The following is a 15,234-nucleotide window of genomic DNA, read 5'->3' on the forward strand; positions in this document are numbered from 1 at the left end:
AAGGCTTTGAATACATGATATAACAATAAATATAGCCACTAAAATATTCAGGTATAAACAATATAAGTCTCAGTTTACAATGATGTAGCAACATTTAAAAAAAATAAATGTCACATTTGAAAATAAATACCTTGTCATCACAGACAAAGACCATCTAGGTGTTAGAAATGTCGAAGGCTTCTTCTTTGTTAAGTTCGAGCACTACATTTCCCAGAATTCCTCTGTGAGCGGCCGCTGCGCAGGATGACAGCTATCCGGCGCCGAAACATCGATAGACATTCAGACGAAAGAGCTATGGCGGCCACGGGTGGAGGGAAAATTAGAAGCAGGAGATATCATATTGCTTCTAAACCTTACGCCAAGAGCAAACAGGTAAACCAGCTGAAAGTCGTCGCGTTAAGAGCCCGAACCGAGCTCGTCGCGGGGATCGCGTTGCCACGGTTCTCTAGTTTTTCTGTTATTGTTTTGTTGGGAGGCATTTTCCGGCCTACTAAGCGCTCGTGGCCTCCACGCGCTTTGCCTTAGCACGCTCAGGAAACGCTAGCGGACTAGCGGGTTCTCGGCTTTAAGGTTAACGAGAAAAAAACACTTTTTTAAACGAGCCTGCTGACAGGACGAGTCCCGAGTGCGCCGTCCGCACGGCTCGTGTACGGCGCGGCTGCACGCACGGGCAGGCGGAGAACGGCAGACCCCGGCCCGGTGTGTGGCTTCAGCGGGATTAGCCGAGCTCACGGGAAGCAGGGAAGTAGGTTTTCTCCGGCTAACTGGAGCTAACGAGCTAGCATCGGCGAGCAGCGCATTGTTGTCTTCGGTGCTTACCGGCGCAAGCGGCTTCAGGTGACACGACTGTCTAACTTTTATTTTTGTCACATCTGCGTTTATCCACGCCATCATTTTCGCATACATGTGCTGCTGGAAGCCCACCAGAAGACGACATATATGTTGTGTGTTAGCCCAATCTCAGCCAGTTTATCTGCGCAGGGGGCTTTGGGGTGATTGGGAATCCACATGGTCCTCTTTGCCGCCCAGAAGATGCTTTAAAAAAACATTTCATAATCTAAACCGTGTCTGAATGCTCTTGATCTGTTTTGTCAGCGAGCAAATTGATTAAAAATGTCTTTGTGTTATACAGGGTTATATTTGATTCATTAATTGGTAAATGATCTGTACTTATAAAGCACCTTTCCATCCAATCAGGCCACTCGGAGAGCTTCACAACGCAATCTGTGTCCTCATTTACCCATCAACACATTCATAAAGCACCCTGCCACATCTCTACAAAGCTAATCTGAATAAATCACCTGTAGAGAATAATCAGTGCTATTAGATCACATTCATAGGGGTCAGTGTCTTGCTCAGGGACACTCCGACATGTGGCAGACTGGTGGAATCGAACCTCCAACTCTCTTGTTGCAGGACAACTTCTCTAACCACTGTTCCCCCATACAGTGTTTATGTCAGTGCTGTTATCTTACCATGATCTTTATGTTGATACAAATGGTTTATTATCATCATAAATTGTACGATACTATAAATTGGTGTCATTTTTTTTTTTTGTTATTTACATCCTCCTGGACATCTTATATGTTATAATGTTTAATTAATCTCACAAAGTTGAAGTTCATCACAGTAAAACATAGCTTATATAAACAAATTATTAGAAGTTTGGGTGGGTTTTTTTTGCATCATTTTATGTATTTAAAGGACATCCCAAACCCCTCCTGTTGATCACCATTCAGCAGCATTACAAATGTATATTTATTGCTCTTCGAATGTCGCGCCTAAAGGTGGAAGGTGGTTATCTTATCATAGACTCGGAGTTTGCATTGAAGGTTTTTACTCTGCGTTAGTTTTTATTGAAGTCCAACAAGTGTCAGCTGAATAAGGCGTTTGAAATGTAGCAGCGTGCACAAAGAGAAGTATGTATTTCTTTATTAACAACACATACTGACGTGATAAAAGTTAATGTAAATGCATTCAAAATTGATTTCAAATTGGTAATAAACTTATTCTAACTTTTCTTTAGTTTGGCTTAAAACAACATTCTAAAAACATGCAGAGCTTGAACCATTACTCAGCTTATTTTTATTTTTACTTTTTTACCTCAAATACAACTCATCGTCATCGTGCCGCAAGTTTTATCGTCAGAATTATGTTCTTAACAAATTTAAAGGCCCCTGCCCACAACAGTCTTTCATGGGTTTTCTTAAAAACCTGTTTTACAATCTTAACAGAGACACGAAGTGGAAAAATAAACATGCTCAAAGTGTCCGATTGTGTTTGCATTTCGCTGTAAGTCACAAATGTTGAAGCTGTGCACGGCTCCAGGCGGTTTCTTTCTCTTCCACCTGAGGCCTTGTTGCTTTGCTGCTCGGACCTGTCGGAGCACATTCAACTTGGGATATTAGTTTTTGACTCAATCAACAGAAACGACACCGTCTCAAACAATAGTTTGGTTTGTTTGAAGTAAGCTTGTGTAAAATATTTACGAGCAGCTTTTTTTTTTTAACTCTCTACATCGCTTCAGACGCCGAGGCTGATATCCTTTATGGCGCATCAGTTGTTTGTTAAAGAGCAGAGAGGTAACGGCAAATTGATCCGCCAACAAGACATCTGTAAGAAAGCAGCCGCCTCAGCAGGACACTGTTTAAACAAATGCTGCTGTTTTCAGCCACTCGATAAAACCTTTGTGTGTGAGCGCCTAATGATGGGATATGTATGTATGTCGAATTATTTAAATTGTTGGACGCATCAAATGCTTATTACTTCAACTGCTTGTTGATCAGATACACATGACAGCTCACTCCATGATGGAACGGCCTGCTTTATACACACATATTCTTATTGTTCCCTTTTTTGAGAGGAAATTTTGGCTTTTGTTCCCCAGAAAAAGATGCGAGGTTAGTTTTCAAGAGCCTTGATGTGGTTATGTTTTTTATAAAACAAAGTTATGAAATACGCTTCATAAAGGATGTTTTTGGTGTTTTGATCTGTTCATTCACACGTCTGCTTTAAAAGGTGGAGACTTATTTCCATCAGCTGCTTTGGGTGCCAGGTTTTTATGTAAAGTAGGCTTCTATTTGTAGTTGCTGATATAATTTATGTTAGTTGGACTTGGCATTGTTTTCTACAGTAACATAATTTATCCCTCAAAGTAAAATCTGGAGCTTCTTTCAGAAATACATAGACCTCATTTCCACATATAACGGTTCATATGCAAATCTACGTGAATTACAGGAATTTTTTCCTGAATTTGCAAACTTCTCTATGTCTTGGATTCATTTAAAATGTTGTTTTTTCCAGTAGATTAATAAAAATCAATCCTAACCTTTTTGTTATTTAAGTTTTCTGGGTTCTGGTTGGTTTGCCCGTCTTGATTTGATTTTAAGATTGTGGCGCATCACTTTGAATAATCAACACAACTCAGATTACTACATTTAAAACATGAATATTGGAAGTGTTTTAGTTATCTGGTTGATGTATTTCCACGTAGAGAACTCAGTACCATGTGGCTCACAAGTGTATGGCATAGATAAGCAGAAAAAAAGAGGCTCGTGTGGCACTTATCTTTTTTTTTTTAAAGCTGCCCTGTGAAACACGTCATCCGCGTTAAGAGTTTTCCCTAACCAGTTCGCACCGACCTTTAATTAAACTCTTCCCTTCTCCTCCACATACCAACATGGGGTTGTGATGAGTCTCTCATCCAAGTTCAGCCGCAGCGCAAGACTTACGACAAAACATCAAATTATTTGCTGCGTTTTTGCTTTAATTTACAAGTCTAATTGTTTCTTGTAGTAAAAAACACCAGAGGCTGACCGAAGAACATAACTGTTCAATTAAACAAAAGTTACAATAAAATAAAATGCAACAGACATTAAAATAACTATTTTAGAAAATAAAATACCAGCAGCAAAAGCCTGATGACTTTTATATTTTATATTCTAGGAGGACCTGGTTGGTAATGTGAATGAGTGGAGGTGGTAAATAATTGACAAAGCCTTGTTCTCAAATAATTAGGTTTTAATGTAATAAATGGTGTTTCTGACTTTAATCTTTATTTTTCTTTATTTTTTTGTGGAAGAGTATTCATCTTTAGTTAGATTTTATCAGTATAGTGCAGATTATCATTTATAGAAGCAGACAGTGTCTGATCTAGTTTAGTCCCACTTTATAACTTCTTTTTGTTTTTAGTTGTTTTGCACAAAGGCTGGATAAAAGCTTCTTTGCTATACAGCTGATTAAAAACAAACGTTCAGTTTTTGGTTGTTGATTGATTTAGGTTTTTTTTTTCCCTCATAACAAGGGCATATTTTTGAATGTTAAAGTCTTTAATAAGCAAATATTTGAAGTTTATTTGCAGTTGAAAATATTTGTTTTTCTTCTTAATATTAAAGTTAAATTTACAGGATTTGGCTGACAACACTGTTCTACATTTTAAAAATTGTGTATTTTTCTTTATTTTGTTTTAAGGTACATCATCTTGACGTGTAAAAGGATGTACTTTTTATCTTTACTTTGTTGATCTCTGCTTTTCACCCATTTCAGAGCCTTTTTTTACTAACTTTGTCTCTTTCTCTCTCTCGTGTGTCTCTGCAGCAGTCAGGCCTCATCAGTCGAGTGACCGACACGGTAAAGAGCATCGTTCCTTCCTGGTTGCAGAAATACTTTAAGAATGGAGATGCTGCTGAAGGAGGAGAGGCAGGGCAAGGGTTAGACCAGAACTGCCAGCCGCCGCTCCTACCACCTCCTCCTCCTCCCCCTAATGGCAGTGAAGAGGGACCTCCTCCCCTCGATGGACGAGATTCCCCCGAGCCGAGCACCAGTAACACAGGCAGGGATCTGTTCAGCTACTTCAATCTTTGCCTAGAATCAGAGTCTAAACGTTATTTTTCATGCTGTTCCTGTAATGTTATCCTCCACGCTCACCTGCAGCTCCTGTTTTCTTTGCAGAACCTTCAACTAGTCGTGCGTCCCTGAACTTCCAGGACTACGTGCTTTCTCGCCCTCCGCTGAGTCGCTCCCACCTCCACCTTACCCCACTGGATGCCTCCTCCCCGATCTTGGGAGCCTCCAGCAGCCTCTTCTCCCAGCCCTCCACCTCCTCAGCCCCCGGCCCCTTCTCCACAGGCTTCTCTTTGGTCAAAGAAATCAAGGACAACCTCTCACAGCACGAAGACGATAACATTTCCACCACGAGTGGGTTCTCCTCCCGTGCGTCTGACAAGGGTAGGAGCTGGATTTTTGATGCGAGATATCCCAGAATGCATTGATGTCCAGAAGGCTTTACCACAGAGCTTGCTTTTTGTCTGAAACATCTGCAATGTCTTCTCTTTTTCAGATGTCCCCACTTCCAAAACCGCGTCCCTTCCTCAGCTTTGGTCCCCGGAAATGGACAGAACAATCTCTGGACCTCAGCCTTCTCAGTCCAGTTTGAAAAAGCCCTCCTTCAACCTGTCAGTCTTTGGAAACTCCTCCAACGTGAGTGGCTGCCTGCATATCAAGACGCTGAGCTCGTTGGCATCTTAATAAGAACAAATCAGTCCTGTTTTTTATTGTATGTGTGACCAGTGTGTTGCACATTTACTTATTACATGGCAAAATAACAGACAAAAAAACTCTTAATACTGCTGCTCTTTTGTCTGCAGTTTAACTTTATTACTAACGATGCAAAGAAAAGCTGGCGTTTAGAGTTGAATTTATGATGTTTGACTGGACTTCTTAAGGAAAACATGTATTTATATTAAATTGGGAGGGAAAGAAGTGTCAGCTTAATAATGAAGACATTGCTTTTGATGTTTTATTTTAGTGTTTAGATGTCCTTATTCCATGCATAACTTGAAACATGCATGGAAAGAAATTGTTTGTGACGTGTCTGTTTCATATAACCCTCTCTTTCAGTCAACATTGAACAGCACAATGCTGAACTCAAGCCAGCTTGGTGATTCACCCTTCTATCCTGGGAAAACCACGTATGGCGGAGCATCTGCAGTCAGGAGCTCCCGCAATCGTCCTGGAACGCCTTATCAGGTGATCTATTTAGGTTCATGTAGGAAGCGATGGAGACATTTGATTAAAAAATAAATCACGGGCAAGCTGAAGCTGTTTTTTACTCTTTGTATGCATCAAGTCTACTAGCTGCTGAGGTTTAGTTTGGTTCCTGGCAGTGATGTGATACTTTAGTGTTGTTACTAGGGTTGGGCGTCGAGGATCGATTGAAACCGGGACTGACATTCCGATTCTCCTGGAATTGTTCAAATTTTTCGATACCCAGAAAAAGAAGCTGCAGAACAACAAGGAAGAAGAATCTGCAGGAAGTGTGTGCGCAGGCATGAACAGTGTGCAGCGTGTCCTGTTCACGTGACCGTTTTAAATCGCTCTAGTGGGAAAGATGCGTCCTCTCTGAGACTCTGTTTCAGTTTGTGTCAGAAGTGCAGACTTCAAACTTGACACCAGTTTTTAAATTGTGTTGATAGGCCGAGTAAAACCAGAGCTACGATAAATAATTCACACCACACCGCAAAAGTTGAAGGAAGTTCGGCAGTGACAAAAAAACAAACAAAATGCAGGCATGTGAGTGATTAACGAGATTTGTGATATTTGGCGTGTTTGGATTGTGTAGTTAGGGTGCAGTATGGTGTGTTTAGTGTCAAGTTTAGTCCGTTTTAGTGTGTTTTAGGCAAAACAATGAGGCAATTCTTAAACGTCGAGCTGCAGCTTCTGTTTAGGCTCTCATTCAGAGATGATGGCCTCAGCTGAGCACCGCACTGCAGTCAGAATCAGGTAAAGAAAGACAATAAATTACGTCTTATACCAACACTGAGGCAGCTAACAAGTTATACTCAATGTCAAACGGTGGCTCAACTCAAATGCTAACACCCAGCCAAGGTTTATCATAAACAAACGACCTGAAACTGCTAACGTTAGCCAGGCAGCGTGCTGCTCCGTTCACCGCAGGGTCCGAGAAAAAGATGTCGCTGCGACAAACTGAAGAGCGCCACAGAAAGGTTACAGCACATATTTCCTCTTAAAAGAATCGGAATCAATCGTTCGGAACCAGAACCGGAATCAAAACTAGGGAATGTTTCAAATTCAAACGATGCCCAACCCTAGTTGTTATTTTCACATTGAGACTAAATAAACTCCTCTGACGTGTAGGCCCCGGTGAGAAGACAGATCAAGGCCAAGCCTGCTGGAGCTCAGCCCTGTGGTGTGACCAGCGCCACCGCCAGGCGCATCCTGCAGTCCTTGGAGCGCATGTCGAGCCCGCTGGCTGTGAGTACACGGATACTTACTAAACATGATTCTCGTTTAAAGTTTTTTACCAGGCTGTTATTTAAAAACAAAACAAAACACTGAAACGTTTCTATTTGTTCTTGTTAACAGGATGCAAAGAGAATCCCAGCAGCAGCTTCCCCCAACCTGTCACCTGTAAGTCTTCTGTTTATTACTCATAAACATCTGTTTATCGTGACTCTTTGTACAAACGCAGGATGTAATTATTGACACGCAAAACACGTAGCTGTTGGTCATCAAAGGTTAACTCCGACACTCTTTACAGTCAGTGGATGGCACAAATCTTGACGTTTCGGATCACCCGTCCAAAAAGAAACGGGTAAGTATTCATTTCAGATCACCTTATGTTTAAAAAAGGGGATTTTAAGAATCATTTACTGTCATTGTAGTTTAGTCTTACTTAATGAGGTATGGTTTAAAAAGTGTGTTCAGCTCTACAGCTTTTATCAGTGGCTGCTGTCGGCTGTGTTTAATGACGTGAACAACTGTGTGGTCGTCCAAATCCAGAGACACTTGTTTTATTTTGCCTCTGTGCCATTTCCTGTCCCGCTGCCCATTTGCCTTCTTAACATTCATAAACAGGCCTCTCCCCAGCTGTTCTGTACTGTGTTTGTTCTCGTTCATGAGTTCACATTTGGTTGCAAAACTGACTCACTGCCAAATGTATTTGGCTCATCAAAATGCTTTTTTTTTTTTTTGTAGTCCATTGTAAAGCTGGCCAGCTGTTAAACTGTCTGGCATTTCCATCTGTCACAGCTGCATTGTAAAGCATAGAACAATGCTTTATTGATATGTCAAAAATCATTCTCTAAGTGAAGAGTTTTACTTTAACAAAGGCTAATTTATAGCCCAAACATTAATGGGCTGATTTCTGATTTAGTCACTGAAAAATATTTACATTACCAATCTAATTAGTAACTTTTTATTCCTACACAACACACAGCGGGATTAAAGTTTGCTTCTTTATTGTTATATTTATTTGTCTAATCTCTGTTGATTTACTGTGTTTTTGCTTTAATCTTCAGATGGACTCGAGTCTCCCACCTGTGCAGAAACTGGTGATTCCAGCAGCAGCTTCTGTTTCAGGAAGTCGTGCCGTGTCTTTCAGGCCGACTTTGACTCCTGGAGGATTCAGCCGAACTCTGGACCGGACCACAAGGGAGAAGACGGTCGGTACCTCACAGCTTGAATTGTTTCATGCAGCATCATATATCCTTCATATCGAATCCGGAAGGGGCTGCGCTAGTTTAGGACAACTTGTGATTGAGATATTATTGTAGAATGTTGCAGTATCTGTTGCTATAAACCCCAACAGCATGTCATTTTGATGTTCACAACACTATGTGCCAACTGTGGGCGTTTATTGAAATCCTTCACAATATTAATAATGCTCACTCTGATATTGAAATGTTGATACGTTTTCTGTATCTTGTGCAGCCGGTTGGTGAAACGTACTAAAACCTTTTTATTGTTTCCGTTACTCTCGTAGCCGTCAAGACAATCACCTCAACTACCTAAAGCAACCCCAGGTCCATCTCAAAGGTAAAATTTGTTTTTCTTTATTATTAACCTTAAATTTCTGCCATTAAATATGGCAAAACACTGAACTCCTGATCATAACTGTTTGCTGTTCAGTTATAAAATAAAGCCCCCCAGCGTTGCCCACACGTCTGCTCTGTTTTTGTTGCGTTTTACTAACTGAACCATTTCCGCCCGCCGTTTAGCACAAGGAGTTACAGCGACCCCACCTACCCTCTGTCCAGCACCCCGGCGCCCAGCAGCATGAGCTCTGGCGGCGGCAAAATCAAAAGAGAACGGACCACGGCACGGCCCTCCTCCAAACGCCCCGAAGATGACGAGGTAACTAAATGTTTTCTCTGTTAATAGTCACGTTGACTGGTAATAATATTTTAATATAAAACATGCTTGTGTTTTTATTTGAAGGTGGTTGAGGTACCAGCCCTCCCAAGCATTTCCCTCCCCATCAGCACATCATCCTTACCTACATTCAGCTTCTCTTTGTTGCCGCCTTCCTCCACCTCTGTTAGTTCCACCCCCTCTGCCTCAGCTGTTACTCCAGCTAAGGAAACCGTCACAAATAAGGTTTGTCTTAGAACTACATTTACCTTCTGTAATAATAGTGTGATTTAATTAATAAGATTTTCTTCTTTTTCCCCCATCACAAGGATCCACCAAAGGCCTCGACACCACCCTGCGTACCTTTTACATTTTCCTCCCCTATCGTCAAAGCCACTGCTGCCAGCCCACCTTCCTATTCCCCTTCTGTGAGTATTTTGACCCTTTTAATTAGATTTTTAAAAATATATTTAACTACGGTGACAGCTATTTTTTATCTCCTGTTTCTTTGCAGACTGGATTTACGTTCAGTGCACCTGTAGCAAAGTTGGGTCCTTCCATGTCAAACGGAAAGCTTATGGCACCCACAGCAGCAGGTGAGAGGGGTTTTCCTCTCCTTCGCTTCGTTTCTCCTGGCTTAAACTGAGAGCGTGTAAAAATGTTGGTCTGTTTTTGTTGTTTTTTTTTCCAGTGAAGCCAGTCACAAGCAAGAGCACAGAAGAATTTGAAGGACCTTTTAAACCAGCCAAGACTCTGAAGCAGGGCAGCGTGCTGGATCTTCTCAAATCACCTGGTAGTTGCTTATTTTTTTGCGTAGCCTCGTAGAAAGAGTTATTTGTTGGTTTCTTCTAATTCTTTGTTCTCTCCAGGTTTTGCCTCTCCTGTTGCTCAGAGCTCCTCAGGCACCAGCGCTTCTCCCCAGCAAAAATCAACACAATCCACAGCCCCCCTATTAACTGGCACAAGCTCTTCCTCCTCCCTTCCTTCATCAGCGGGGTTCAGTGGTTTGTTTAAAGCCTCTACGGGTTGGAGCTGCGACGTGTGCTTGGTTCAGAACAAGCAGTCAGACACAAAGTGCGTTTGTTGTATGGCCCCGAAGCCTAATTCCCCACCTAAATCTGTGGAGAGTAAACCGTTGCCTTCCAACTCTGTGGGGCTGGAGAGCAGCAGCACAAGCACCACCTCCACCTCCGTAACCACAAAAGGTTTTGGTCCGATATTTTCTAAACCCGCAGGGACCTGGGACTGCGATACGTGTCTGGTTTCAAACAAGCCCGATGCCGTGAAGTGTGTCGCCTGCGAAACAGCCAAACCGGGGACGGGGCTCAAACCCTCGCTTACGTTTCCCTCTGCCTTCTCATCTGTTAAGACTTCATCTACGCCCACAGACCCTGTGTCCACAGGCATCAGTGGGTTTGGAGATAAATTCAAAAAACCTGAGGGTGCATGGGAATGTGAAACGTGTTTGGTACAGAACAAGGCGGAGGACACTAAATGTGTGGCCTGCACGGCTGCTAAACCAGGTAATGACAGCATGACCGTGGCTTTATTGATCTGTGCTTCTCTGGATCGTGCCCTCTAGTTGGAGCATGTATCGTCAAAGGAAACATCCAAGTTTGTTAAGTCCCATCTTTTTTGTTTTGTAACTGCTAAACAGGAGCTTCAGCAGAAGCGGCTTCCTCGACCAGCAGTGCCCAAGTGTTTGGATTGGGAGACAAGTTCAAGAAACCAGAAGGATCCTGGGAGTGTGACATCTGTCTGGTGCAGAATAAGGCTGCTGATGCTCAATGTGTTGCCTGTCAGGCAGCCAAACCTGGAGCTAAAGTGGAGCCCAAAGGTAACAAAAGGCAGCCTGTTTATAGGAACACAGCAGAACCTCTAATTACTGATTTATATGTTGAAAATTCATATTTTGAACAAAGTTTTCTCATCAAAATTATGCAAATGTAATGAGTTAATTTCAGTGCCACTATGCTCCCTCAAAATAAGGGTTGTTTTCAGCATACAGGTTTTATTTCTACCTGATAAAACTGCAAGCAGCATTGTGTGACGAAACAAGAAAATCACAAATGAGTACCTTCGATCCCCCACCTCTCTAAAAAGAGTTGCAGCTGCCACGCGTTGGCGCAGATGGAGGAGGAAGAACGTTGCTGCTTTGAAGAACAGACTCCTTCAGAGAAGTCTGGGCAGATGGTCTCTCTGCTCGGAGGTTTCACTCTGGGTCCAGATGCAGGACTGGCAGAACTGTCGTCACTGTCTCCAGGCCTGCGCTCAACAAGGAAACAGTTCACAGACGTTTGCTTCTGTCTGCGCTTCAAAACATTATGAAAATGAGCTTTAAGATTATCATTCTGCAGATTTATAATGTGTGCCGTAATTAGAGGTTCTACTGTATACAATATATACCATGTTAGTCCTACAAAACCTGTAATGTTTAATAGTTAAACTATAGACTCGTCTTCTTCAGACCTATTAAATATTTAATGTATGGATTCCAATTTGTTTATGCTTTAAATATATTGACACCTACATGAAAAGCATGTGCTGCTGTGTCCCGTTACATTACACTGAGTTGTTTTTAATCCTGCACCTAAATTACAGTTTTCACCTGTATGAATTTTCTCATCTTTTGTTTCTTTTCAGCTTTTGGCTCTTTTTCCACCTCTGCTGGTGGAACGACTGGAACATCAACCATAGGCTCTTCTACCTCTACCTCCGGAGGTTTTAAGTTTGGCACATCAGACAGTACATCTGGGTCTGGAGGTTTCAAATTTGGGACTACAGAGTCGTCGTCGACGTCTTCTTCTTCTTCAGGTGGATTTAAATTTGGAAGCTCCTCATCAGAATCCTCTTCTAAAGACACTACTGCCTCATCAGGGTTTAAATTTGGCACCTCCTCTGAGGGCTTTAAGTTTGGGGCTGCCTCTAATGACGACAAAAAATTGGAGCAGCCCGCTGCACCTTCTGCGTTCAAGTTTGGAGTCGGCGGTGTGACAACCTTTGGATTTGGATCATCTAGCACAGAAGGCTTCACCTTTGGACAGTCGAAGCCTGTGGAAAAGACACCAGAAACCACCACAGCCTCTTCATCCTCTGTTTCTTTTACTCCTCTTTTTTCCTCACAAGAAAAGAGTGACACTGAAGAATCTTCAAATAGCATCACGTCAACGAACACCAACCCAACCACCACCACCACCGTCACGACGGGGTCTGTATTTGCGAGACTGGGCGAGCCGAGTTTGGCGACCAGCACGCCAAAAGTGAGCTCCACCTTCGGGTCTTTACCGCCGGCGAAGGAGCCGGCTGCTCCGACGTTTACCTTTGGGAACCCAGAGGAAAAGAAGGAAACGTCCTCTACCCCAGCTCCATCGGGCTTCATCTTCGGTGCCGCTAGTAAGGATGCAGATTCTGCGGTTGCACCTGCTGCTACGGGAGGCTTCACTTTTGGCAAACCAAGTGCTCCAACAGAACAACCTCCACCAGCTTTTACTTTTGGAAAACCTGCAGAAACAAGCGAAACAACCACTTCAGAGACCCCAAAGCCTACATTCACTTTTGGACAAAGTGCTGCAGGTAGTTCTTTAAATGTTTTGCTTTTTAACAACGGTAATCTGTTGTGGGTGGGGGAGCTTTTTTTCTGACAATGTTGTTACTAAAAACCACACAATCTCTTCCTGAACAGATTCTACTGCTGCTGGTCCAAAATCAGCATTTAGCTTCTTGGTTAACAATCCTGCCAACACCACCAACTCCACCACCCCGTCGACCACGACTCCCAGTTTGTTCGGCACCACCAGCAGCAGCACCTCCACGCCAGCTCCAGCATCCTCTGCAGCTCCCGGCACTTTTGTCTTCGGCCAGCCTTCTGCAACCACCAGTGACGCTGCTCCCGCCAAAACCTTCGTCTTTGGGCAGAACCAGGACAGCCAGTCCTCAGCTCCATCAAGTGCTCCTCTGAATTCAGCCCCGGCGCCAGCTCAGCCCTTCATCTTTGGTGCTGCTGCTGCTCCCACTGCTCCTGCTGCACCCTCTTTTAGTTTTGGAGCAACAGCGCCCTCTGCTGCCTCCTCATCAGGTCAGCATCTGTCATAAGTTCAGTCACAAAACATGCACGTATCTGAACAGCTTTAAAACCTTTAAACCAAATGATTGGAACTTCTACATTAAGCATGTTTTTAATGATTTACTTTTCCTTTCAGCTCCATCTGCAGCTTCCTCCCCGTTTGTGTTCAGTTCAGCCCCCTCTGGTGGTTTTGGGGCCAACCAGACTTCTTCATTTGGTTCATCTTTTGGATCCCCCTTCCCAGCCACAGCTTCCCAGACCCCCGCGTTTGGAGCCAAACCCAACGCCGCCCCCATTTTTGGACAACAAACCAACTCCACGCCCGTATTTGGAGCTGCTGCTAATTCTGCATCAGGTGAGTCGATGTTGTGTGTTGTTTCAACACCTGCCTGCTGCTTTTCAATAAGGTGTTGTATTTGAGTTCACATGTTTAACCCTTTTTTTTTCTTTTTCCTTTCTTTAAATTAGGTGGAGGCTTTCAGTTTGGAGGAGCGAGTGCATTTGCAGCCACAAATAACACCAATACTGGTGTTTTTACTTTTGGAGCAGGATCTGGAGCCTCTCCTGCCCCCGCCTCCAATCCCTCCATGGCGCCCCCGTCAGGAGCAGCTGGTGGTGGATTCAACTTTAGTCAACCCCCAACATTTAACATAGGGTAAGGTTGGAGTTTGTTAGCTTGCGTGCAGAGTTTCTAAATCGGATTGTCTTTTATGTTGACCTTATAATCAATATAAAGCTAAAACAGCTCTGCTGTACTTAACGACTGCCTCCATGTTGCTGAGGTGGAAGCATTGCGTGGATTAAGAGAAAATGTAAAAATCAGAAGCTTAAGTTTCGGAGACACAGTTCAATATAATCTTTAGATTTTTCTGGTTTTAAGAAAACCTGCACCTTTTACTTAAAGCTCAGAACATTAGTTATGATATGAACAGATACCAGAGTTGAATGTGTAAGTCTAGTATTTGTCTGATTTAATCTATGAGAAGTTTTTTGTCTTTATAAGTTTGTGATTTTACTGAAACATCTCTATAGACTTCAACAATATTGCCTCTTGATAGTCAGTGAGCCTATTAACAGGATCATGTGTATTTAAAATATAAAACTGATGACATTGTTTTAATAACATGACTGGTTTCTGGTTTTCCAGGGCGGTTAAATCCTTCACTGCCTCTCCAGCTGGACCGTCACCGATCGCCGGACGTAAGATCAAGACAGCGGTTCGGCGCAGAAAGTAGACCTGCATGGCCTTGACGAGACGGTAGACTTGACTTCGACTCATCTGCGCCCCCCCAGCTGAAGATTAAATGAAATCCTCGAAGGTCTCAACTGGACAACCGCTGACGCCGCTTGGCGCGTGGAGAGTGGCCGGAGCTCTGCACAGCGACGTGTTTTGTGTTGAGCAAGCGGGTGAATTTTAGCTCATGGCTCGGCTGGTCGTTAAAAGGTGTTCACGTGTTTGAGAGTTACCAGTGTGAGACCTGAGGACTTCACTTAAGTGAAAACTGCTGACTAAACTATTACCCAATCAAGCAGAGACCCCACTCTCAACATAGAAAACAAGCAAAACAGTCATATCTTTATTTTACACAGTCGCAAATGTCTGCTAGACTTTAGGCATGACTTTTTGTAATAAAATAACAAAAAAAACCTGCAAATTAAAAAAAAAAGAGTTTGTGAGGGTATACTTTATTAATTAGAATGGATGATCAGAATATGAGCCATGAAATGGAGAGTAGTGAGAGCTGTGTGGTAAATCTCCAGTGGTAATCCTGCAAAATATTTAGACTGCTCCTTTAAAGGACCCACTGGCGACGTGGCCGACGTGTAGGTGCAGTGTGCTGTATGTACAGGGATGAGCGTGTTTGGATGCAGAGCGCTTGTTTTTTTTTGTTTCCTTTTCCTCTTATGTACAGACTCGAGGTGTGTTTGGTTTATTTGTACATGCTGAGGATGTGTGTCGGTGTGTGTTTGAAAACTGAAATGACAGAGTTATTGCCTGTTGCCGCCGCCTGGCGACACCA

The 15,234-nt window shown here is 43.0% G+C and overlaps 1 protein-coding gene across 1 annotated transcript in view; it reads left to right on the forward strand.

The window, feature by feature from the left end:
* Positions 1-239: 239 nt before the first annotated feature.
* Positions 240-15,234, forward strand: part of nup153 (nucleoporin 153) — a 15,722-nt gene continuing 727 nt past the window's right edge. Inside the window, exons 1-22 of the mRNA XM_017425842.3 lie at positions 240-372; positions 4,597-4,831; positions 4,951-5,226; positions 5,339-5,478; positions 5,899-6,027; positions 7,156-7,272; positions 7,384-7,428; positions 7,559-7,612; positions 8,319-8,462; positions 8,783-8,835; positions 9,018-9,153; positions 9,238-9,396; positions 9,480-9,578; positions 9,665-9,746; positions 9,842-9,943; positions 10,020-10,673; positions 10,808-10,987; positions 11,794-12,723; positions 12,833-13,225; positions 13,350-13,568; positions 13,682-13,868; positions 14,361-15,234. The exon at positions 14,361-15,234 is cut by the window's right edge and continues 727 nt beyond it. Of these exons, the coding sequence (XP_017281331.2) occupies positions 244-372; positions 4,597-4,831; positions 4,951-5,226; positions 5,339-5,478; positions 5,899-6,027; positions 7,156-7,272; positions 7,384-7,428; positions 7,559-7,612; positions 8,319-8,462; positions 8,783-8,835; positions 9,018-9,153; positions 9,238-9,396; positions 9,480-9,578; positions 9,665-9,746; positions 9,842-9,943; positions 10,020-10,673; positions 10,808-10,987; positions 11,794-12,723; positions 12,833-13,225; positions 13,350-13,568; positions 13,682-13,868; positions 14,361-14,448 (4,551 nt within the window). The 5' untranslated portion in view covers positions 240-243 and the 3' untranslated portion in view covers positions 14,449-15,234. The remainder of the gene's footprint in view (positions 373-4,596; positions 4,832-4,950; positions 5,227-5,338; positions 5,479-5,898; positions 6,028-7,155; positions 7,273-7,383; positions 7,429-7,558; positions 7,613-8,318; positions 8,463-8,782; positions 8,836-9,017; positions 9,154-9,237; positions 9,397-9,479; positions 9,579-9,664; positions 9,747-9,841; positions 9,944-10,019; positions 10,674-10,807; positions 10,988-11,793; positions 12,724-12,832; positions 13,226-13,349; positions 13,569-13,681; positions 13,869-14,360) is intronic.

Source organism: Kryptolebias marmoratus, linkage group LG5, assembly GCF_001649575.2.
Source record: "Kryptolebias marmoratus isolate JLee-2015 linkage group LG5, ASM164957v2, whole genome shotgun sequence".
Lineage (NCBI taxonomy): Eukaryota > Metazoa > Chordata > Actinopteri > Cyprinodontiformes > Rivulidae > Kryptolebias > Kryptolebias marmoratus.